Below are 26,588 nucleotides of genomic sequence, written 5' to 3' on the forward strand. Positions count from 1 at the left end.
GACTAGCTTATTCGATGGTCGAATTTTGAAGTTTTTTGCACTTTGAAATTCGACCCTTGATAAATCTGCCACCTAATGTGTGGACACTCTGCTTGTTTATTTTTGTCATTAGGATAGGGGGTTTCTAGGGGAGACTATTTAGAGACTATTTACTTGTTGCCATAACTTATGCAGGGGAGCATATTTTTTTTACCATTTATTGCTTGGGTTTGATATTGTATAAAAAGAAAGCAATCTTAATTTTGCTTGTAAAATCTGACATGAATTGCTTTTTTTTTTAAAAGGGTTTATAAATAAATACTGCAGAGTCTTCACAAAAAGCAATCGATGTCAGAAAATGAGAGTGAGATTAACATCCTGAGCATCAAGTGGTAATAAAAAATATACCACAGTGTATCCTTACTGAACTCACGCCAACCATTTTGGCTCACACAACCATTTTCTACGTTTCAGCAATGCTATTCAGTCTACCTATCACTTCCATGAAAATGGTTCCTTAAGATGAAGGCAATAGATGTACTTTCTGCAGATCTCTGAGCCTTTCATTGAATGTAACAGGGAGGAAAACAAAAGACGAAGCAAACATTCGTTTTAGAAATTGCTCTGTCAAATACATTATTGAGATGCATGTATCCTGCTTATTTGCAAATCAGCATATGCTGCAATGTGTAAGCTGGTTTTTCCTTATTTATTTTACATGGACCATATGTAGTAGCTGTATTTTGCCACAGGGTGGTACACATTGCATACTTAAATGAATGGTTTTGTAATTCATCTGACAGTTTGGTTAAGTCCTCTGCCAGTTCCAATCCACCAGCTATGGAACAATCTGGAGACATCACTATCAGTTACCAACAACTAGAAGATTATGATCATATTGAACTCCTGACTCTCACTTAATCACTCTCACGTACTAATATATTCCTTTCTTTTTACATTACATTTGGCAATGGCATCTGTCATTATATAACATTTGCTCAATTACATTAAAGAAAGAAGCTGATTCCTTGCATATTTGTTATCAGAATGGCAGGCATGGCCATGATGAACTTTAATGGATTCTGCTCTGGTTTTGGGTACGTCTGCTGGTGGCATTATCCCTACCAATATATATATATATATATATATATATATATATATATATATATATATATATATATATATATATATATTTTTTTTTTTTTTTTTTTTTTTTATTACGTTCAGTATTAGCACTCGTACTGTGGGCGCCTTTAGTGGGCGCAGGGTCAAATCATAACATATTATTCAGTAGAAGGACCCGCACTCCATGCTTAGTGAATACATAGAGTCGAATATCAAGGGTTAATTAACCCTCGATATTCAACTGCCGAATGTAAATCCTTCGACTTCGAATATTGAAGGATTTAGCGCTATTCCTACGATCGAACAATCAAAGGAATAATCTTTCGATCGATGAAAATGATTTCGAAGGATCTTCCCCATAGGCTAACATTGGTCTCGGTAGGTTTTAGGTGGTGAACTAGGGGGTTGAAGTATTTTTTAAAGAGACAGTACTTCGACTATCGAATGCTCGAATAGTCGAACGATTTTTACTTCGAATCATTCGATTCGAAGTCGTAGTCGAAGGTCGAAGTAGCCTATTCGATGGTCAAAGTAGCCATATTCGACCACTCGAAATTCAAAGTATTTTTTCTTCTATTCCTTCACTCGAGCTAAGTAAATGGGCCCCATGGTGTTTCAAAGACATTGAGAAAAGGCCCTAATGTAGGCCGAAATTATGCATTAAGAATAAAACACCATTTATCCACTAAGCATGGAGTGTGGGTGTGGGTCCTTATGCTGAATTATATATATATATATATATATATATATATATATATATATATATATATATATATATATATATATATATATATATATATATATATAAAATCATATATATATATATACTGTATCATGGATATCAGAGGGTTCTTTGCTTAGATTTAAAAATGTCATCTCCACTTCTCATCTTCTTCTGATTATTCAGAACCATCCTTCCATTCAGTCTTCAGGCTTGTTGCTCAGATATATAGGATCATCCAAGTGTATGGCTGTCTACCTGCCCTGAAAGTAATTAAGAACCACCAACTGTTTGAATCCCCAACCAACCCATGAGCACCTATTGATTATATAATATTAGATGTTTCAGGAGTATCAGTCCTAACTTTTAGCCACCCCCTTCATATTTGGAAAAGAGGAAGGATACATAAATGATATATTATCAGCTATTTCTTGGATAGTTAAATATCTGTTTTGACCAAGAAACTTCTGCTGCTCTATGGAAATATAAAGAAACAAGGGTCATTATTTAAGTTTCTGTAAAACTTTCTGCTAACGACACACATTTTTCATTGAACCTTGATTAGCTCTTTTTCTGCATATTCGTTAGTGAGTGAACCAACAAGGTCTATGGTACTTGGACCTTGATTAGCTCTTTTTCTGCATATTCGTTAGTGAGTGAACCAACAAGGTCCATGGTACTTGTATTGAATATAAATTGACTTTATAAATGTTTTCAAGATGTATAAATATTTGGAAAGACAAGAAATTTGAAGATTCAAGTTGTTCCAGGATTTTTTTACTACAACATTCAAACTATAATAGGATACACAATGTTTTTTCCACGAGTATATGTTTGTACCATGGGCAAAGGGAGAAGTTGTGTATTTCAAAGGTAGAAATATACTGGAGAGGGAAGCCTAATTGGAACATTTCAAGTATAGTATATATGGTGGTCTTCCTGATGATTTGGAATATGTTTGGTCCCTGGTTGGTTCTTTTTACACCCATAACCTTTTCTACATAAAAAGATGTTGCAGAGCAACACAGCAACTCAAGAATGAAAAAAAGGGAACATGTTGCTCATGAGCCACTGGTTGGGGAAAACTGTTGTAGTACTATAGTGAAAACAAATATTAAGAAAAAAACTCACCTCTCTCACAAGAGCGACCCAGGTATCCTGTTCCAGTACAATCACAGACATAGCGATTCCACCCATCTCTGCATACACCATTGTTCTTGCAAGGATTGTTGATACAGGGTTTTGTTGCTTCTCTTGAGCATGAAGGTTTTACTCCGGCTGTGCTTTGTTGTTCAGCCAACTGGCGAATATCTTTGCTCTGACCATCAATGAACAAATCTCTGATGCAGCCAACATATCCATAATTAAGAAGAGCTGTCCAAACTTCAGTTGGGAAAACCAGACCAGCTTTATTTTCAGGTAAACCCCCCAAATACAAGTCATCATCAAGGTCAAGAATTTCACTTTCACCAGGGGCTGTATAGGGCGTGCGTAAAGTATTGACAGAAATGGTACCTAAACAAAATTTAGAAAGTGTTATTATGCAGTATTACTTTACACATATGTCCATAATTCATGTTATCAAGATTTACTGTAAGTTACATTTTGTACTACCATTTAATAAGGATTTTTGGCAAATATCATAAATCCAAGTTTTCAAAATTTGAGATTATTATTATTAAGATTTTGAGATTTATTAAGCACAAAAAGCCTTGAAAATTTGGGGGAAAAATGTGGCATCTAAAAGCTGAAGAGTTCATGTAGTCAGTGGAAGCTGTATTAGCAAAACTCAAGCTATTTTTTTTAATTCATGTTTTCACTGAGTGTGATTTGAGATTTTCAAGTCAAAATGTAATTTTTGATAAATCTCCCTCCAAGTGCAATCATGGTGACTAATACTGTTCATTTCAAATGTGTGGATAATTATCTTGATGAGGCAACTAAGCAATATGATACCCTCATATCTACTTTTATACAGAAGAACATTTCTAACTATGATACAATTTAGCACTGAGAGGTAATGCACTAATCAATAAGGGCTTTCCCCAAGGAACAACTGGCTGACCATTCAATTCCCAAGGTCCTGCTGACCCCCACACTACTAGCCTTAAACAATCTATTTCTGCAACCAAACAATATCAATGCCTTGTTCAAATGAAGCCAACAAGTAGTGTGTCAGTGGATGTATTAATTTTCTGATGTTTCCCACTAGTACATTTCCAACACACTTACAGCATAACTATTAGACATTTTCTTGGGCCTTTTGGGCTCTTACACATAGGCATTTGCTTTTGTGTATTTCAAACACACGCTGAGCAAAAAAACCCTGCTTATATTGTGTTTAAACACTTTTATTAAAGCAGCTAAGCATGTTTTTTTTCCATTCCAAGTGCAACCCTCTATTGATAGCTGAAAGTGTGTCAAGGCTCCAAGTCTTTACACAGTTTCTGAAGTTTTTCCTTCTCATACAAGTATATAACCTAACCCTTCAAAAACAAGTCAACTCAACTACCCCTAAGCACATACTATCCACTGTAACAAAATACATTTATCACTAAGATCCAAAATACATAGGAATCTCTTCTGTCCCACAGGCCAAACACACCTTGGGTTTCCCCAACCCTTTCATTTTAGTCTGTAAGCTCTTGTAGGCTCCAAAACCCTCACCCCTATTGTTTTCCCATAAGTATTGCAAAACAGGTTTACTTTGTAACTGCATTTACTGTTACTCTGTTGGAGTAAATACTGTTGGAGCATTGTTGTACAGAGCTGCTGGAGGCAAATATTCTACTATAAATAAATGTAACATTTACAGCCAATTAGTGCATATTCTGATTTAACATAGCTTATCTGATCTGCAGGCCTCTAGCTTTACTGAAACCTTAACATGTGTGGTATTTGCCATTTCTCTAAACTCTACATTGAGCACAAATAAACAGTAGCTCCATAAATGAGTCACTATTCATATGAACACTTCTTTAGGGGATTCATTTCAATGTATTTTCTATTTTCACAATGCTGTAGCATTCTCATAAAGCCGCTACTTTAATGTGCCGGGTCACTTCTCTGGACAGAGAATTGTGCCTTTCTGCCTAGCTGGCAATACTGTACAGCAAGCCTAGCCAAACAAACCTCCCACAGGTATGTTTAATGAGTTTCTTCGTGATTCATTATCTCAGCATTTCTGTTTCCTTAAACCTGATTTAAAATAACAAAGACATGCATCTACTTTAATTCCGCAGAACATTCAGCATCATTGCCAAAGTTCAGCGAACAAAAATTGCCTATAATTTTCATTTGGTTATTAAAAGCACTTTTTTACTGAAACAAATCCCTGTGAGTTAAAATGTACTTGCACATTAACAAACCAAACTCATCCCATTTAGTAGTGCTAATTCCTCCTTTTTTTCTATTTTCCCCGTCCTTCAATAACTAAAATATCAGCTATTTTCATCAAAAATAAGAATGAATTGCTGCAATTGGGCTCAGCAGTACATTTAAAGTAAATTACTCTGTTACTTGATTGACAGTATATTGGTAACAGGAAATTACTGGAATATTTCAAAAATGTGTATTATAAAAAGCTCAAGCCTCTAAAAAATGCACTGGCTTCTTGTCTTAATGATTAAAATATTGTGTTAGCTGTTAAGCATCATTAGACTAGAGTGCATAAAATGTGAAAAAGCAATTATTATATAATTTTTGTGACTTCAGTAAAGAAGACAATATTTTCATAATCATGTTTCTCAGTTATGCCAATCTAGAAAATAATGAATAGGTTGAAAAGCTGCATTGGCAAATTCTTTTTATTTTAGAGAATGTCAAATAATTCTAATTTTTCCACTTGCCAAAATGCATCAAACCCCTTCTGCCAGTACTACCTCCAGCGCCGTTTCTGTGTACATTGCCACCTGAGGCGGCTCCAGTAATGCCTCCCCCCTCAGCCCGATTTCATTTCTGGGGGGAGGCAATAACGCTAGTCCGGAGAGCGCAATTGCGCTCTCTCGCCCAAGTAAAGACGAAAAATGGAAATTCAGCTCTTAAAGGCACCAGGAGCGGCTTTTTGCCGCCCCTGGAAACCTAGCTGAGGCACCTATATCTACCTCTACCTATATCTGCTAGTACTACGAATTAATATCTTATTATAAAAATAGAAATATTGCAAATTTTATCTGTCTGGCAGGTTTTTTTTTCAAATTCTGATTGGTTGCTTTTAGAACACATGATCAAGAGTGCAGTAATTAAATATTTAGACATATACTACATACTACAAGTTCTCCAAGAATTTCAGTAATTAACCTTTTTGCATGGGAAAATCATTTGGGGGTTGCTTTACTCCTTGAAACAATGTTCTATTTAGCTTGCTGTATTGGCTTTTTCCATTCTTTATTGACCATCCTTGCACCTAATAAAAGTTTCAGCTGACCCAGGTAATTTGAATCCTTTTAAGGCAACTTCAATGCTAACCTTTCAAAGCAGAATGATTTAGCTTGCATTTCTTACAAGTGCCATATACTGGTTGGTATATTTGTTAAGAATCAGTTTAAAGCTGTGAAAAGTATTTCCCAGCTATTTTGTTGCAGAGATGATCTTGAATTGCTAAAGGCTTCACATCTAAAATCAGTTTCCTAAAATGAGATTATGCTATGGTCACTATTCTATAATGCTTAATTGCAATCTAGGGCTGGAGATTAGTGATGGGTGATAGTGATGTGTGGGACAGCCCGATACCCGTGGAACCCACATATCAGGCAGGTTTCGGTTGACTCTGCAGGTTCTGGGCAGGTTCAGGTTGAGTGTATCCTTCCGCTCTCCCCACCCGAAAAAACTTTCACCAGACATACTGTAGATTTGAGGTGAAATCCACCATCGGCAAATATTTACCACAGGAGAATTTCACTGTGAACATTTTTCAATGCAACAAAATGCCCTTGACCCCAATGTATTTTTTAAAGTCAAGTTGCTGCAACAAGAAAAGCTCTTTGAATTCAATGTGTTTTACTAATGGAACAGATTTGCTCATCACTAAGCTACACTTGGGAGAATTGTAGAAAAATTAAAAAAAAAAAAAAAAAGAATTACTATAGAAAAAAAACCCTGAAAAACTCTAAAAGCTTGAATTAAATACAAATGCTACAATTTGGTAAGGATAGTTCCCACTGACTTCTATATCACCTCAGCAGCTTTTAATTGATAAACTTTTGGATCAGGGACAAACTTCCCCGTGTCTTTTAACACAATGCAGATTGTATATATTTATATTTATTTATTGCAATGCCTTTTTCTGCTCCCTCTACTATTATTGTATTGTAATATGTACAGCACTGCACACACAAATAGCACTATATAAATAAAGATATACATACTGTAGCCAGTAGTATTTAAATCAGAGATGCCAAGCTGAACAAACCAATATCTGTCATACTTTTCTCAGTGTTGTCCAGTTACAGAGTATTTACAATACAGAGGCAGGCGAATATATTGACATAAAAGGAGTGGGGTGATCAACATGTATAAATAGGAAAACGTGCATAAACAGAACAATTGTTTGAAAGATTAAACTCTATTATGCAGTATAATCTAGGGTTACACCTTCAGAAGAACAGAAATAAATCAAAAAAGCAAAAGGTGATAGTGACCCCTTATTGCACATGGGAATGGTGTTTGTTTGACTGAAACATCAAATATTTTTTAGATGCAAATCAAGGATATACGAAAAGAAGGAGTGTTATAAATCATGGGCACAGGATTCCAGAAGATATTGCCTATGAAAATGTAGAACAATCATTTTTCATGGTAATTCTACTATTTAGCATTAGACGATATGATAGGTAAAGCAAATAACATTAAAGAAATTGCATTTCTCCTTCAGTTTCTCCTATGATTTCTCTGTCTTTGTTCTGCATAAAGATGAGTATAGGATGAGGTTCAGATACTTTCTTTTTTAAATAGACTTTTTGTACAAAGGCAGTTAATCCTTCCAGGTGTAAGGATCAGCCCGGGACTCGAACCTTTATTTCCCAGATTCTGGACATTGTGCTTTCCTTTGAGCCACTGGGGCTCTTTGAGGCTGATCCTTAGCCTGGTGTGTCGTATGTTTTGTATTCTGTCAGTTCCAGTGTGTCCCTCCCTATTCTCCACCCACCTCGTTTACCCTCATGTGTTTCCCATTCCCAATTTCCGTCCCTTTATTAACCCCGCCCTGAGCTTTGCTCAGGGCTGAGTCATTAATTGTAATTGTATCCTGTATCTTGTTCCTGTGATTCCTTACCTGGGTTCCAAGCTCCTGTATTCCTAGCTCCTGTGTTACTTTGTTCCAGTATTGTTTCCTTATCCTCACGTACCTGGTAAATACCTTATTTGAACTGTTCTGTATCTTTTGCAAACTCCAAGTAAACCTGCTTTATTTCACCATGCCTGCCTCCCCTATCATCTATGGGTACACCCCTGGGCTTCAGCCATATCCTCTCCCCATGGAATGGCTATCCACTATCACAGCGGTTCCACGCTGTAACCCTTACACCAGCATGCCATAAGATGCAAGCTACTGGAAAGTGGAGCATTTGAGGAACAGGAGTTATACACAGACTATCCACACTGTAGGACAAAGTTTGTGCATCTGGAAATAAGCCTCATTAAGAATACGAAAATGAAGTATACTGAGTCTTTAAGAATTTTGTGGGAGGTTGCGGTTTCCATTTGGGTTTGTATGTCTTAGGAGACGGGAGGTCTCTATACATGGGCCAGGCAGGGATTTTCTGGAGCATAAAAAGGAAGAGGGAACACTGGTTAGGCCTCTTTAAAGGGCTAATGTAGGAAAGCATCTTAGTGAAAAGCAAGTGTGCCCTGTGATTTAGTACTAGAAATTGGCATGACTAGCTGTTTTATAGCTCACTGGGTATAAGAGACTAGGGTAACTTGCTGAGCAGTCCTCATCTCAACAAGATGAGACAATACAAAGGGAATAGTGATGATATGATTTAGACTTAAATTGAGCCTGATGTAGCGTGATATAGTTGACCAAAAGGACATACAGTAAAGGAGTGATTTGCATGTCTCCACCCATGATGCCTCAGGTTAAAATCTCATATGTGGTATTAAGGTAGTGTTATGTATATGGCACGAGGCAAGTACTTTCTGTTTTCAGAAGGCTGTATGTTGCATGCATCTTAAGAGACATTTTGTTGCTCTTGTTTAAACATATTGGGATTAAAGAGACACTGTGAGTTTCCACTAAGAACAAAATATCCACAGGGTAGCCAATTTGTTGATGTGCAAATTTGCTTTATGTAAAATTCACGAAGTGGCAAAAATGCATTGTTTGAAATGTTGAAATGCATTGAAGTCTATGGGCGACCAATTTTTTTTTGACGTATGAGGCAGCGTGACAATTTTTTTTTTTGGCGTGCAGCAGTTTTTTTCACCCATTTCAATCTATGGGCATTATTTTCACAATGAAACGTGGCAAAAAAAAAATCGTTCATCACTATAACCAGCAAGTTTAATTAATAACATCAACTTGTGAATGATTCTGGCTGGATCTTCTCTGCAAGATCTAGTAAATACAATGTCAATGTGTGGGGATTAATTCCTTGCCTACAGTACCTTACTGAGAAATGAATAATTATTCAGTTCCTTTGCGTGTTAGCCTGCTATAAGATTTTCCTTCCATAATATGGCAATACAATTGTAAGGCAGTAAAAATACAATAGCCATAAACATCACTGTAACAGGACAACAAAAGCACACATATTCTATGGAAATGTCAACTCCAGGGCGCTACCGGGAAATATACTGTATGTGCACTGCTGATGTTGCAAAATGGTTAATATTGTATGACATATTCACCAGATCATGCCACACCATCCTAGCTCATTTCTACATTCCATGTTTGCTCTACTCAAGAAATCTAATTTTCTCATTTAAGAACAATAAGCGCTATCCATCAATGAGAGAGCAAGCACATATTGCATTATATACATCTAATTGGAATCATCTATCATATGTCAATGAAAAATTTTATTTGAGTGGTTTTTTTTTTCAAAAAACTCCACAATTCACAAAATGTATTATACAGAGATATCATATATGTGTTTTGTATTTGAACAACAAGACCAAACCAATTTTCCTAATGAAATGAATGTGTGCCAGATGCATCAGACATCCAAATCCCATCCAAGCTGCTCTTGGAGAAAAAGAAGGTTTTTACCTGTTCGTCCATCACGCTGAAAATCCACATGATACCACTCTCCGTCATTTACTTTTTTCTGTATGGCTTTTATTTTGATAGTGCCAGATCCCATGTCTAAAAGTAAATACAGGTGACCATCAAGCATCTCAATTGCAAAAAAATCAACCTTGATCATCTGAGGGTTCTTTGCATCTTTTTGGTGTCGCGGCTTGCCATGGCTGAAAAGTATGAGCCCATTGGGTTCAGTTGTGCGAAAGTCAAATGATATGGAACCTGTTTTCTTAGCATTCCATTTTGGCAAAGAGATAAAAGACTCAGGAGTTTCAAAAGTGATTGGGTCCAGCGTGGCAACATTTTCGCATTTAAATGCAACTACACCATGAACCTTCATTTTAGCATCACCTTGCTTTGCAAGTCGAGATAATTCTAGTCTAACATCGTTGTTTTTATACACAACCTGGAAATGAGACAAATAGACAGGTGAGTCAAGATATGAGTGTTATACTGGATGCAAAGTACATTTCAATTCACTAATTTACTCTATATCTGGTAGTTAAACACATAAAACATTAGAAATATGTCCACCTAAGCAAAGCAGGACTTGCAGAATGACATCCCATATGGATGACCACATGGTATAGCTATACTGTATATACATCCTTTATCTCAACAGACTTTTGTGTTGCATGTACTAGACTAGCATCCATATCTGTCACATTTGGGTGTAAAAGTCTGTGTTTTGGACCCATCTCTTCCACTTTTCATGGACAGACAATTCATAAAGTCTCTATAGATTCTGCTGCCCAGCCAGGTACAAAAGCTAATGTTTCACAAGTTAGATTTTTTCAGCAGTGTAAAAATGCAAAGAGAGAAAATGTTGATTCTGTTCCTAGGTGTGACTTTAGCCAAAAGTTAGTGCTGTGAGAGATTGTAGAGCTACTGTATTCCATGACCAGACCCCCTGTTCCCATCATATGTTGCCCTCTGCAGCTCCTCCATACCAACATGCAGTGAGCCACATACAAATGTAAAAGATGTTGGAGAGTAACACAAGTATGCAAAAAGTTCTTGGGAGTGCCAAATACAAGTTTTGATTGCATACTTGGTAGACCCTATTTGTCAGGTTCTGTTTGGAAATGTGACTATGAAGATTTTTATTCATCCATGTCATGGTATAGCTAGTATACAGTAGGTAATTCTAGAGCAACTGGACTTGCTGAGTATCATGGAAGACATTTCACTACCCAAGCAGCTTATTCAGTTCAACTGACTGATATGGGAAGACCTCTGCATATAACTCTTCCACATCCAAACACAATGGTCCATTGTTACTCTTCTGTTTGGCAGTGCAACTGTTTTTATGCAATTTAAGCTTGCCTTCTAACTAGGAATTCAAACCTGCTGAAGATTTTTTTATATCTACCAGGGAGCTGTTATTTGGCACCGTTACATTGTTCTGCTGATGGGCTGCTGAGGTGGTTCATATAACAGCAACTTGCAGTGCCGCAGTAAAGAGTGACTGAAGTTTATCAGAGCACAAGTCACATGAATGGGGCACATGGGAAACTGGCATGTCTAACCCCGTGTTAGATTTCAAAACTAAATATTAAGAAATTGATTTTCTCTTTTGAAAAATGGATTGCAGTGCAGAAGTCTGCTGGAGCAGCACTATTATCTGAAGCATAATGCTAACTTTGCACTTATTCATACATGATTGCTTTGAATTCAGGCAGAACATTTATGCCACTGAACTTAACAGAGATTGTGTTCATTTTCTATACACATATAACATAAAAATCCTCAATAACTTTGTTTTGCAGTGTTAAGCCTGAATCAGAAATATCAGAATAATTATGTTCATAAGATTAGGGTATCTTATGTGTTGAAGGAGGCTACAAGAGCTTGCATTTGTCAGGAGATTTTAATTAAATGCTGATAATTGGTTTTTGAGGAGCCTAACATCCATTATGATCCTCCTCTAAGGATTTTATTATAGGATTATATGGGGGAATATAATAAAAAAAAACGTCAGCCAAATTAACAACTTTTCAATGCTGTTTGTGTAACACGAGGTTTTCACATTTTATAGTGTGTTGTTACTAAACAACAAATCCCGGAATACTTTAAAGTATTATCAAGGGTTACCGATTGGTGGGAGCTTCAATGCATCAGGACTGTATTCTTAAAGCTACACTCTTCCATAATACTTCTCCATTGACCCCAAGGTCAACAACACAATTGCAATTCAAGAGAATCCTCTAGTAAAGATGTCATATTTGTGAATCTGGCTTTGTGTCCTTTGTTCCAGCAACTGGAGCTGGAAGATTTAAACATTTTCATTGGGTTTGTAATCAGGATTCTCAGTAATGAATTCTCTTGCAGTTTTTGGTCATCTCCATCTCTATTAGTGCTAGTAGCGGCTCTGGTGTTCCTCTACACTCACTACACCTGGAGTTTATATAAATGTTGATTAGAATGGCCCCACTATCTAAACGCATATGGCTTGAGGCTTGTTACCAAAGGTTATAAACCCCCATTGTGATCCAAAGTTATCTTTAGCTGAGAGCATCACTTTATCTTATATAAAATAGCAATCTTGATGGGCCACCTGGTGGTCATTTGTATAGGTGCACTGATTCAGCAGTATTGAGCGATTCACAATTATAACAAGGATATAAATTCATACAGATGCCCCAGGGTCAGACGCAGGGGCAGACTCATCAAAGATCAGAGAGTTCCTTTTATTTTCCTGACTAGTGATGGGCAAATAAATCCGCCAGTCGTGAATTAGTGGCAAATTTACGATTTTGGCCACCGCCAAAATGTTTTGGACGCCCGCCTGAAAAGTCGTTGCGCATCAACATTATTCGGACACCCATTGACTTTAACAACGGCATCAAATTTGTCCATCACTATTACTGACAGTTAGTAGGGTATTCATGAACTGAAATATATATCAAAGCAAACAGATGAGCCAGTTCATCCTGATGTGTTTGGCTGCTTTAAACATTTAGGGAAGTAAAAACAGGACGATTATTTTCCACACCGGAACAATTCGTTCCTACACAGCAAACAAGTTGTGAAATAGGTAAAGGAACAGTTCTTCTAATGAGAAGCGACCAGCTATAAATGATAACAGTAAATGATATATGGGCCACTATATCATCAGGAGACTGTTCCTATTAATCCTTTTTATTTTGTGTAGAATGTTGTCAGATTAATTTTTCATTACCCATTGAACATTTTTTGTAGCTCTCTTGTGCCTCACTTCTGAAATAAATTATGGTATATTATAAGAGATTCACATATCTTCCCCTGCTGCCTCAAAATGCACCTGAGACAAGTGTACATAAAGAAAATAGCACAATACTAAACTGAAACATATAGAATGATCTTTCTGCTCTCTGTTCCACAAATATTTTATAGCTATTACAGCCAATATATACCATTCATATTGTTATATCCATTTACTATATCCTACCTGCACTGCATACCTAATTTGTCAGTGTTAATCTTATGCAAACAATTGTTGTAGGTGCAATAATAGACTCATTAGACATTACAGAGAAATAGCTCTCTTTCAAAATATAAACATTAAGGGGCCCATTCATTATGTTTGAGTGAAGGAATAGAAGAAAAAAAACTTCGAATTTCGAAGTGTTTTTTTGGCTACTTCGACCATCGAATGGGCTACTTCGACCACGACTCCGAATCGAATGATTCGAACTAAAAATCGTTAGACCATTCGACCATTCGATAGTCGAAGTACTGTCTCTTTAAGAAAAAACTTCGACCCCCTAGTTTGCCACCTAAAAGCTACCGAACTCAATGTTAGCCTATGGGGAAGGTCCCCATAGGCTTGCCTAACTTTTTTTGGTCGAATGATAATCCTTCGATCGTTGGATTAAAATCCTTTGAATCGTTCGATTCGAAGGATTTAATTGTTCGATCGAACGATTATTCCTTTGATCGTTCGATCAAAGTATTTGCGCAAAATCCTTCGACTTCGATATTCGAAGTCGAAGGATTTTCATTCCCCAGTCGAATATCGAGGGTTAATTAACCCTCGATCATCGACCCTTGATGCATCTGCCCCTAAGCTGATTGCATCAATTTGATGGAAAACTAAAGCAGTAGGGCAGAAATGTTGCATATTATGTTTTGGGCTTCTATAACAGCTCAGGGTCGGAATGGGCCCAAATTCTGCTCCCACCTGCCTGGAAATCTCACCCACCCCGACCAATAGAAGAAAATCACAGGTATGGACTGGTCAGGGAAGGCAGGTTGTGGGTAGCTGCTAAAGGGGGGCTTGTTGGTTTGGGGTTGGGGGCCTGGAGTGGGTGTGAATGGGCCCCTGATGTGGCAGCCCCCATGAGACCAGTACAAAACTGTACCTGCCCAATACAACCACATGCCTTTATCAGGGAAGATCTGTGTCCCTTAATTTTCCTCCAGTAGCCCCCATCTTCTTTTCTGCTGATTCACTGCAGATTATACAGTACACATATAATAGAAATCTCACAATAAAAGGCTGATTAGTCATTAATTCAGCTTCTCATTACATGGTAGCTCAGAAACCAGCACAATTCACATAGGAAAGCTGGTCATAGACATGCAGATTTTATTCTATGTCCGGCACACAACATTTCAATCTCCTGACCTACAGCTAACAATGCAGATGAAATAAAGTAGTAAAATAACAAATCAGATGATGTTCTGCCCATGACAGCAATCGCACAAAAGTTATGCCCGGCAAATTACAGTGGCAGTCACCCATTGATATTGTCAGTTAGGCAATATATGCAGAGAAATTATCATTAGCCAACACAAATCTTCTAACCTATCCCATCGACTAAATTACTACTTGTCATGGTACGAAAAATGTCAGGACATTCCACATGCAATCTGAAAATCTTATGAACCTTCATTTCATATACTTAGGGGCAGATTTATCAAAGGTCGAAGTTCGATCAAAGGTCGAAGTTCGAAGTCAAAAAAACTTTGACCTCCATTTGGTTGGTCTTTTTGAATTCGAAGTTCAAAGTTTTTTTGGGTCGAAGTGTGCCGAATTCGGCCTACTTGAATCGTACGAACATACTACGTTCGTACTTCGATCAAAGTTTTTTTAACTTCGACCTTCGATCTCCCAAACTCCCCCAATTGCCTCCATACAGGTTCTAGGAGGTCCCCCATAAGCTAAAACAGCACTTTGGCAGCTTTTAGGTGGCAAATGGTCAAAGTCGATGTTTTAAAGAGACAGTACTCAAAAAATTCGATCTTCGAATTTCTACGTTTTTTCAAATTCGAATCTAAGTTGCACTATTCGATGGTCAAAGTACCCAAAAATTACTTTGAAATTCAAAGTTTATTACTTCGAAAATTCACTTCGACCTTTGATAAATCTGCCCCTTAATCTTTGTGTCTATGAAAAGCTTTCCGTCATTTTCTGCTTGAGGATTTGGGACAACCCCTAAGCTTAGCTCAGTGTTGGACAGGGATGCCAGGGGCCCACCAGAAAACCTTAGACAGTGGGCCCACTCTCCAAACTATTATTCCTCCATTTCTTGCTCAACCTCTTTATTTCCTAGTCTTTTACATCTACTTACTATTCTCTTCCATTATTAAGCATTTTTCCCATAAAGAAATAGGGAATGACCATGAAATAGACAAAATGGTAAGTAGCAAGAGGGCCTACCGGGAATTTTCCTGGTATTCCAGAGGGCCAGTCCGACACTGGCTTAGCTTCTCAACAGCTATTTAAACCCACTGAGCATTTGCAGTGCCACTGACACTCCTAAAAACATCCACAATTGTGAGCTCTGGTGCACAACTGTGAAGGCTATTACTAGTGTAAAGATGCTGAACCTTTAGGCTGGTGCAATAAGTTCTTTAGAAATGTATTTAGTTGTCTAAGATGATGGGACAAATTCACTAAGATTCGTAGTTGCGCCAGGCGTAACTTCGCCGCACTTCGCCACACTTCGCCAGGCGTAGTTTCGCCAGCGCTTCGCAAATTCACTAAAATCCGAAGTTGCGCTCAGGGGTAGCGTAAGGTTGCGAAGTTGCGCTAGTGTTGATTCGCTAAGTAAAGCGAAGTTACGCTAGCGAAGGCTAATTTGCATACGGCACCAAATTCAAATTTCAATGGAGGAATACGTATCAGCACTACAAATGGCTAGAAAAGCTTCAAAACATCAAATAAAAATTTTATTTTGCCCTACACATGTGCCCACTGTCTAGGTAAGAGTCAGGAAATGTAGGGGGGAAGGAGGGGAGGCCCAAAAAATTTTTCAATCTTTTTCAGCCTATCACCCATAATGTAGAAAACACGCCAGCGTTTTTTGGGACTTAGAAAAAATTTTGACTTTTTTTGAAGCAATCCCTATCTACTCTATTGCGCTTCGCCTGGTCTGAGGTGGTGAAGGAAGTCTAGCGTAAAAGGTAGCGTTCAGTACACTGCGCGCATTAGTGAATTTGCGTAGTTACGTCGCTAGCGAAATTTCGCCAGGCGTAAGGGTGCGAAGTAACACTAGCGAAACTACGCCAGCGTTCATAAGTGAATTTGCGCAGTAACGAAAATGACAAACGCTAGCGAAATAACACTAGCGTTCGGCGCTTAGTGAATTTGCCCCGATGTGTGCGGCAATACAGAGCAATATAATATTAACCAGCCAGCTTGGAGGTCTGGGTGCAGACAAGGTGCCAGATATATATATATATATATATATATATATATATATATATATATATATATATATATATATATATATATAAAAAAGATTAATTCCCAAATTATTTAATGATATTGCTGCAAACTTGAAGATTCCATGGACCAGGTGCTCATGTCTTGGACATGATGTCAAGAACAATATAGTGATCTTCCTTAATACATTTATGAAGAAGAGTAAAGAGGAGTATCAAGGGTGCAGCCTCTATAAACACATTACTTACGATTAATCTTTTTAGTGGTTATTTATATGACAACATATTTACATACTGCTTTACATAGATTGTTCTTCATTCACATCAATCTCTATCACACCTACACACCCTAGGGTAGAATTCATTAGGGGCCAGTTAACCCAATGTTTTGGGAGTGTAGGAGGAAACAAAATACCCAAAGGAAAACCCACATACCTTGAAACATACAAACATCTTGCAGTTCACACTCAGAACCAAAGTGCTATCTACTATGCCACTGTGCTGCCCATTCATTGATGCATTTTCGAAGACAAACAGGAAAAACCTGAAGGGGCTAAAATCAACTGATTCATGAATTTTATCCACATCTTTTGCTCCTATTTTCCACTGCTTCCGAGTTGCTTTAACGAGTGGACTGACGTAGCATTGCTATTAAACTCTTGCATTAAGGGTTCTTATCTCATTATTTTGTTTTACCTTCCCTTCATAGAATGCTCAGAAATGATCTGCAACTTCAAAATTTCAATGTAGCAATGATGCCATAAATGCCTGGAACTGTAGAACTTGCACTGATGCAGCTCATGTGTTCTGCTTATTCATTGTTCTCATGCATAAAAATATGCCACCATTTACTAGATACACACAGATGTGATATTCTATTAGTCCAAATGCATACATGTACAGAGCTGAGCCAACACTAATGTTAATTTCATTAGATAATCTGTCTGGCTATCATTCTCAAATTAAATCTGTCTGCAATTTGATTGCTTAAAAGCCTTTTTGCACAAAACCATTTGGCTGACATATGATATTAGGTTGTCTGCATCTCAGAGCTTTTTATGAAATTCTAGTTAAGCCCTGAACTTTTATTCACAAAAAATGCCTGAAGGTCAGAGGCACAATGGTGCATCTGGCAATGCCGCTGTGAGCCGGCATGTACTAACAAAAAAGAATATTTTTAACAATTGGGAACAGTAGAAAGAAAAAAAAAAAATGAAATTATCTACAGAGTTGGAAGTCAATTTCTTGTTCAGAGCCTTCAGAATGAAATAAAAAAACAGTTTTGCTGTTTTCTTCTATAAAAGTAACTTCAGCTAAAGCTACAATGTTATAATATTATCTGCAAGTTTAACAATACTCCGTAACCAAGGTGCTAATCTTCCAAATGGTATTCTGTAATTAAACAATTGTGCTGCTAATTAGCTCTGCTCTGTTTTCAAACCAACATAATTTCTACAGAATAGTTACAGGTTTCCACTCCCCCGGTGCTCAGTCCCTCACAGAATGTCAGCTATGCCCCTTCTTCCTTGATGAATTTTCCATCTTTATTATGATGCTATTACACAGAGATCAAAATCCTGCTTATATTACAGAAGAAAAAAGAGATACCATTTTAATGAGAAAGTAGATGAGTTATCATTCAAGAAAGGCTTTGCAGGAAACTGTAGAGAAGACACTTTAATGAAAAATTAATTCCAGTTGGACAAATATAGGTTATGTAATTCTGAGAGAATTATCTTGCAGAACATTTGGAACAAAAAGATTTATTTTACCTCCTCCAACGTGTGTAATATTGCTCACGCTAATAGAGCACGAGACGCCACAGAGGATTAGGCTGACTTTGGGGAGTGTTACCATTTGACCATTTTTTTCCTCTGGAGGATACAACATGCTTACAATAACTTCAGTGCATGCTTTGTAATAGAAGATGTTGGAGCAAAAAAAATATATATATATATATATACTGTATATATATATATATATTTATATATATATATATATATACATACATACAACGTGATAGGTTTCTGTGTTTTCTGTATTGTACAAAATTACTTTTCAGCATAGATGAGAGAGATCTTTATGGCAGTATTGGATTTTGTAGAACCTGAAATACATTTTAATGGGGTGGCATTCTTTTAAGGCACATAAGGGTATTTTGTTCATTCAGCTATAATTAAAGTAATGCTTCTCATTAGTGATGGGTGAATTTATTCGCCAGGTGCGAATTTGCGGCGAATTTGGGGCGAATTTGCGCGATTCGCCGCCAGCGAATAAATTCGTGAAATGCCCGGGAAAATTCGCGGAAAAAATTCGCCGGCGTCAAAATTTCTTTTTTTTTCTAAAATACGGACGCCGGCGTAAAAACCGGGCGCCGGCGCCGTTTCGCGCATTTCGCGCGAAATTCGCGAATTTTTCGGCGAAGCGAAACGGCGCAAATTCACCCATCACTACTTCTCATAATACCTCATTTTAAACATATATACTAATGGTTGAGGATTCAGATCAGCAGTTAAATTTGCTGCTGATTAAGTATGATTATGCCAAATAGCAAATGCTCCAAAGTAGAGACCTGTTTCTGCAGACCTGGATCCAATCCGTACAAGCTTGAATGTATACCACCCCAAACCAGTTTACCTGCATTCTTTCATCAACCAAATTAAACCCACCCTCTGATGTAAGCATTACAGAACCTGGAAGTGACGTCACTGAACCTGGAAGTGATGTTACATTACTGAGAGTTTTTGCACGCAGGGGTAAAGCAGAATTTTAGTTTTTGTTCTAAAGAGTGTCTGTGGGCAGCCCACATGGTCAGGACATGAAAAATATTCTGTCCGTTTTGCAGGTATTCCACAGGCACTTGACCCACTACAGGACTAAGAATCATTTAGACCACAAACATTATTACTGTCCATTAGTGAGACATGGATATAATGCCACTTCTTTTTCTGTTTGCTTTTTTTGTTTTTTAACAGATGACTCTGTCCCAAGCTGTCCTCAGTGTCGGACTGGCCCACCAGGATACCAGGAAAACTCCCGGTGGGCCCAAGTGTCAGTGGGCCCTCTTGCTTCTAACTATTTAGCCTATTTCATGGTCATTCCCTATTTCTTTATGGGGGGAAAAATGCTTAATAATGGAAGAATATAGTGTAGAAGTAGAAGTAAGTAATACAAGACTAAGAGAATAAAGAGTTTGAGAGAGGAGAGGAGGAATAATAGTTTTATAAGTGGTCCCACAGACTATGGTTTTCCAGTGGGCCCAAGGTCTAAGGTTTTCTGGTGGGCCCCTGTCATCCCAGTCCAACACTGGCTGTCCTCAAACTCACCTCCTACTCATCACATTCAGCTTTGATTTAAAATAAACTGTCAGTATTAGAAAAAATATTTTTCATCAAAACAACTGTGATGGTAGTACCTTTCTCCATAGAAAGCTCTTCCTCTTGAGTAACAAATTCAATGTAAATATAGTAAAAACCAAATTTAAAATTTATAACCTGATAAAATTCCCTTAATGCACTTGGAAAAAGATAACTACAGCGGAAAAAAAAAACATACCCCTGTTCAGTTATTCCATTGGCCCTTATTACATACAATACTGTCAGGTATCAACATAGCTTTTTAATTGGCTCATTTTATTCTGTTTTCAGTATTCTAAGCCTTATCCTGACTTTTGCAAGAGAGAATTATGGAACCACATGATTGTGATCACTCATACTTCCATATATCCCCATCTTCATACGTTACCTTGATTGATCTTCTTCATTTTCATTCATAATGGGAGGTTTAATTATTTGTAACTGACCTATGGTAGGACAACATTTAGTACAGTTTTATCTGCATGTATTCCATTGTATGTATTGTCTTTGTCAGTTATTAATTAAATATGAACTTATTACCCACCATGGAAGCACCATACCATATCCTATTGCAAATATATTGGCACAGGTAATGGAAAGTCAGTTCGAGGGAGATTTTCTTTTATGTGACCATGACTTTTAATAAACTATAATCATTGCATTATTTCATGAGGCCCACATAAATGTCTTGGTGCTTCTCTTATGCTTCTCTAATGTTTTTTTGTTTTTTTTACCCATGCCTCTTTTTCAACTCTTTTTCTTCTTATGTCGCTTACCCCCTTTAGTCTCAGTGCTGCTTCTATTAAGAATCTTTTTCAAACAAATGCTTAGGATATAGGGGCAGTTGATATTCTGAAGATGCTCTAGTGGGCGCCAAGCTGGGGGCATAGATAGAAGCTTAGGGTGGCTTGTGCTTAATATGCCTAGCATTGTCATTTTAGACATCATGGACTAGAATATTGTACCACTGCAATTACTCTCTGTGATTACTAAAACATTTAATGATGATACGAGTTTCCATCAGTCAGAAAGGTAGAAGATATCTGTGAGAGAAGGAAGCCTTTAAAAGAAATTGATTTGAGAACCATACTGGTCTAAATCACAGTAAAAGGGAAGATCAACAGTGCACTATTCTATACATTTTCAGGGATTCAGTCTGAGAAAACATGAACTTTGTTAAAATAAAACATCAGTGTCTAATTTCTTTTAACATGGATGGTTTTCCCAAACCATCACAGAATCTATTTATGAGAGTTATCTTTCTGAAATCCAATCACAAACGGAAAATAATATATCATTCATTTCTATTTTGGTGTATTTTAGTACACATTATTTATTATTTAGTACACAGTCCTAAACAAATCAGTATATTAACCCTATGTCTAAACCTTTCAGAGTATTTATGGTTTTTTTTTGGTTTCAGCATTAAATGGAACAAATGTATTCATATCAGTTATCTTAGCATACTGTGTTGAAACTACAAGGGTAGGAAAGAAGACATTTCTAGTTAATATAATGAAATGTAAGTATAGTGAATAGAATATATATGAGACAATGCCTGACCTTAGAGACCTAGATACTGTACCTTCAGTATGTGGTGTGTAAAATGAAAACTAATGTCAAATAAATTCTGAAAAAAGTGAGGTGGCAAAAAATTCAACAATTTCCAGTATTCATCAAATTTTATTAAAATAACTGATCCACCGATATCTGCAATCAATAAGATTGAGTTGTGCTACAGAAACAAATAGCAAACTTAAGCCCTCTTGTTCTATTGTATTTTCTATAATCTCTACAGCTTTGCTTTGAACTTTTTTAATACTGGCTAGGTCGTTTGTTTAGCATTTTCACTTCTGTAACAATGTAGCAGTAGCCAGCTCATCAATAGACCTGGGGGAGAACTTGTTTTCCCCAAACATGGAGGCTTATTTATTTAAGGTCGAATTTTAGTGCTTTTACAGATTTTTTAAACCACAACTAAACTCACAAACTCTAAAACCATGATTTTCATTGAATTTATTAAAAGATCCAATTATAAAAACAGCAAATGAAAAAAATCGCAGAGCCGTGCAGTAACAAATACAAAAACCTTTTGTAAGTCTGGAAATTTCTAGAGGAGAAAAAATCCCAAAACTTCTTAAAGTCCAAATTGATTTAAAGCAGTCCAATAGGACCAGTGTAGCTCCCATTGACTTTGTTTACTTGACAAAGTTTTGTGTTAGAGGTTTTCATGATTTTTTCACTTAAAAAATCTCACATTTTTAAAGCTTTTTAGAAATATAGGATAACCACAAATTTTTGAGTCATGGAAAAAAAACAAAGCTTTATTGTTAGTTAATGGGCCCCTTAAAGGCTTATTTGTTAAATGTCATATTTGAGTGGTTTTAGAGGTTTTGGAAACCATTACTAAACTCATAAACTCTAAAACCGCTATTGTCATTGAATTAATTAAAAGATCCAAAAAAGTATAAATAGCTCAACATCCTCTAAAAAGTCAAGTTTTTGGACAATTTTTAGAGAAGAAAAAATCTGAAAACCTCTAAAAGTCCAAACTGATTTAAAGCGGTCCAGTAGGATCAGCACAGCTCCCACTGACTTCTATAGAACCTCAACATCTTTTACTTGGCAAAGTTTTGCACTAGACATTTTCATGTTTTTTACACTTAAAAAATCTCAAATTTTAGAGCTTTTAAGAAATATAGAAAAATCACAAGTTTTTATGGAAAAAAAAACATTGTTAGTAAATAGAACCTTAGTCAGGAACAGCAGTGAGCACAGAGAACAGAAAGGGATTACCAACATTTTATAAATATCTTTAAAGGAGACCTGTCATCCAGACATAAAAAGCTGTATAATAAAACTCCTTTTCAAATTAAACATTCCCCCTCTGTCTTCAACGTCTAGCTAGTACATGGGAATGCATGGACATCGGGTGCCCCATTTAGTAGTATAAACAAGATTTTGACACAATCTAAAGCTTGCTTCATAACAATGTCCACAAAATGGCTCCTGTCTGCTTGATGCAACTGTGAATTTCAAGACTGAAAAAACCAAGATTGAAATAATTTATATTGTGTTAGTAAAGTTTATTTTGCTTAACTAACATAATAAAATAAGATTTTGAATTATTTCTAAGGGTGGCAGGTCAGCTTTAAGAACATTAAACATTTTGTATAAATATATATTGTAAAAAATTAATTTTTTTGTTTAATTATGCAAAATAAAAAAATTATTATAATTCAGAATAAATTATTTACAGATAATGTACTAGTAATAGGTATGACTTAAACATATAAACCATAACTCAGGTCACGTTATTAAGGGGGTTGTTAATCAAAATCTAAAAATTTCTCTGACGAAATTCCTGTGGACATTTTTACTGTATTTATTTACTTTATTTATCATTACATTTTTGATAAAATCATAAAAATATCGGATTCGTATGTTTGGATTATCACCTGAAAACCAAAAAACCTAGCGCAGATTAGGAAATCTTCCAATTGCAAACAGGACATCTGCCATTGATTTCTACATGATCTTGGCAAAAAAATTGTGTTTTCCCCTTTACAAGTCCGACAAGAAACAATTGGACATTAGTAAATAACCAATGTCAGAATGATGTATTATATATTGCATTGTTTTTGTTGCTATAATTCTTTATATAACTGATATACCATTTTATTTCCCCATCCTTTTGAAGATGTCCTTATATGCAAGTTTATAGAGGAAGAATATATGGTCAATGAAATCAACCATTTTCTTGATCCAATTCCTCCAACACTGATCATCAACTGGGCATGCATTGGGACTCCACTCCAACTGTGCATTCTGGAAATTTGTTTGGATGATGTTCACAGTAGGTCATTTATTGAGTAAGCTCCCAATCAACTTGTAAAACACACTACCTCACTACATTAGAGTGGTGCATTTGCTCCTCCACTTTGGAGCCATAGCTGACACACAGTCCTTCCAGTTGTTGATTATTCTTTTATTCTTGAAACAAAAAGAGGTTTTACTTCATGAATGGAGTATGGTTTCCAAAAAATTTGAGGTGATTCCATGCCAAAAAAGAAAATAACTCTACCTCTATCAATTATTTGTCAGTTCTCTAAGGAGCGTGCAATGCTCCTGGGTCTCCTACTTCTCTGATTTTGGCCCTGACATTTGCTTTCCTATTTTGGAACACATATACTTCATATCTACATAATATATTTATATAACATTCAGTGGATAGAAATGTGTTAAATGTCTCAGGGTTTTGGCTACGACAGTAAGCAGATGTAAAACAGAATGTCAGAAAAGGTAGCAAAGTGAAAAAGAAAGGTTGTTTACTTGAGTAAGTCAAGACACATAAACGTTCTGGGTGCTATACATGGTACATTGATACTGTACATGGGTAGGATTCCCAGAAACAAAAGAAAAGATTAAAGACAGCAGACAGACTGTAAATAAAACACAGTGAAACTCAAGCAGTGTAACAATAGAACTACTGAACAGAGAAAGTGGTTATTCTGCAGCCTATCCTCCTACAGAGGATATAAAAAAGGATGTAAAAAAGACCAAGTGTTACTACACGTAATTGCTGGCCTAAAAATATGCTCACATATTGTCTTCTTCCATTTTATCTCCCTGCACGTTACTGACATCAAAGAACGCACTGCCCTACATCTGGCAGAACACAATCTCTTTTGTGGCTGAATCTTTCTACAAACACCCGTAGCAAAGTGGGAAGGCATGAAGAAAAACAATACCCACCCCAAACAATGTAGGTCTCTATAAAAAGATATTGCATAAAACAGCTCATGTGTAAAACCCTTCTTCGTGTAAATAAACCATTTTCATAATAATATACTTGTTTAGTAGTATGTGCCATTGGGTAATCATAAATAGAAAATTGCCATTTGGGATTGTAGGATTCACGGTGCACACAAACAAAACAAACAAACTATACAAGTTAGGTCACATAAGCCAATTAACATACAGAGTTGTGTCTTTTGCTTCCACTCTTCTTCCTGTTACAGTTAGAGTTGTAGTATTTCTGGTCAGGTGATCTCTGAGACAGCACACAGACCATGACAAAATGATGGTTCAAGGCAAGAGATGTAAAAGGGCAATATTTACTTAAATATATACACCAGTTGGTAATATTCTTTAATAAGTCACTTAATATGATTTAAACTATCTGTTGCTTAAATGTTACTTTTGGGGGTATAGTTTTCCTTTAAAGGAATATATCAACTATATATTTCATTCCAAATTCAGCTGGCATTCAAATAAATATGCTGTGTGGCTTTTTTACTTCTCTGCTGCCATAGAGAAAAGCTGCTTTTATTCTATTCCAGTCTAAGGCCACCTTTCAATCCATCCAAAGGATCCATTGTCAACATGCCTTTAAAACATGCAAAATACCACATACAGTTACTTTAACACAATGGGGCTAATTCACTAACCGGCGAAAATTCGCCAGCTCTGGCTTTGCACACATCACAACATTTTGCAACACTTCGCCAGGCGTAAATTTGCCTGGACAACGCTAATTCACAAAGATCGAAGTTGCACACAGGGCCCGAACGCTGGTGAAGTTGCGCTAGTGAAAAATACGCTCAGCAGTTCAAAGTTACACTAGCTTTGGCTAATTTGCATAAGGCGTGCAGTTAAAGTACAATGGCCGTATATGCTGCAGCAAATACATTACACTACACAAGGCCAGCGAACCTTAATAAAATTACATAGAGGTGTTATATTACCCGACACATGTACCCACAGTTTAGTTTATTTGCCATACAGATGCAGCCACTTTGGTTTGTCTGTTTGACACAGAATAACTAAACACAGATATCCCATTTATCTCATTTAACACAGAAAACTGTGTCACAACAACCCATCTAATTAAAGCATTCACCATTGTGAACAATGGAGCTTTGGTATGCTAATGAAAAGGTTAAATGCATTAAATGAGTTAAGATGACTTAAGATAACACAGTTTCTTCAATTACCCCTGAGTCATGACGCATTTAACTCACAAATCCAAGTGGCTTCATCTGTATGTTATAAAATGTAGGGGGGGAAGGAGGGTACCCCCCAAAAAAATGTTGATATTTTTCAGCCTATCACCCTGTTTAAAGGAAAAGACGCCAGTATTTTTTGGGACTTAGAAAAATGTTCAACTTTTTTTGAGGAACTCCTATCTACTCTGTTGCATTTCGTCTGGTCTGAGGTGGCGAAGGCAAGTCTGGCGATGGAGGTTACGGTCAATAAAATAAAAAACTTGGTGGATTTGCGTAGTAAAGCTCTTTCGCCAGAGTGAAAATTCACCTGGCGTTAGAGTACGAAGTTGGGCCAGAGTCTACCTCCTTGGCGAAATTACACCAGCGACCGTTAGAAAATCTGCAAAATTTCCCCAGCGTTAGCCACTTTGCCCTTTAGTAAATTCCCCCCTATTTGTCAGATGCATCAGATCTTTTTCCAATTTCTTCCCCAATCTATCACTCTGCTATAAGAAACACCATAAGAA

At 36.7% G+C, this 26,588-nt stretch overlaps 1 protein-coding gene across 29 annotated transcripts in view; it reads right to left on the reverse strand.

Annotated features, from left to right (window-relative positions):
- The window catches only part of LOC108717747 (neurexin-1), an 830,073-nt gene that overhangs the window by 459,555 nt on the left and 343,930 nt on the right, over positions 1-26,588 (reverse strand). For all 29 annotated transcript variants that reach the window (XM_041564308.1, XM_041564317.1, XM_041564316.1 and 26 more), the window contains 2 exons: positions 10,035-10,473; positions 2,957-3,340 (listed from right to left, as the gene is read on the reverse strand). In XM_041564308.1, coding sequence (XP_041420242.1) covers positions 2,957-3,340; positions 10,035-10,473 — 823 coding nt within the window. The remainder of the gene's footprint in view (positions 1-2,956; positions 3,341-10,034; positions 10,474-26,588) is intronic.

Source organism: Xenopus laevis, chromosome 5S (assembly GCF_017654675.1).
Source record: "Xenopus laevis strain J_2021 chromosome 5S, Xenopus_laevis_v10.1, whole genome shotgun sequence".
NCBI classification, from domain to species: domain Eukaryota; kingdom Metazoa; phylum Chordata; class Amphibia; order Anura; family Pipidae; genus Xenopus; species Xenopus laevis.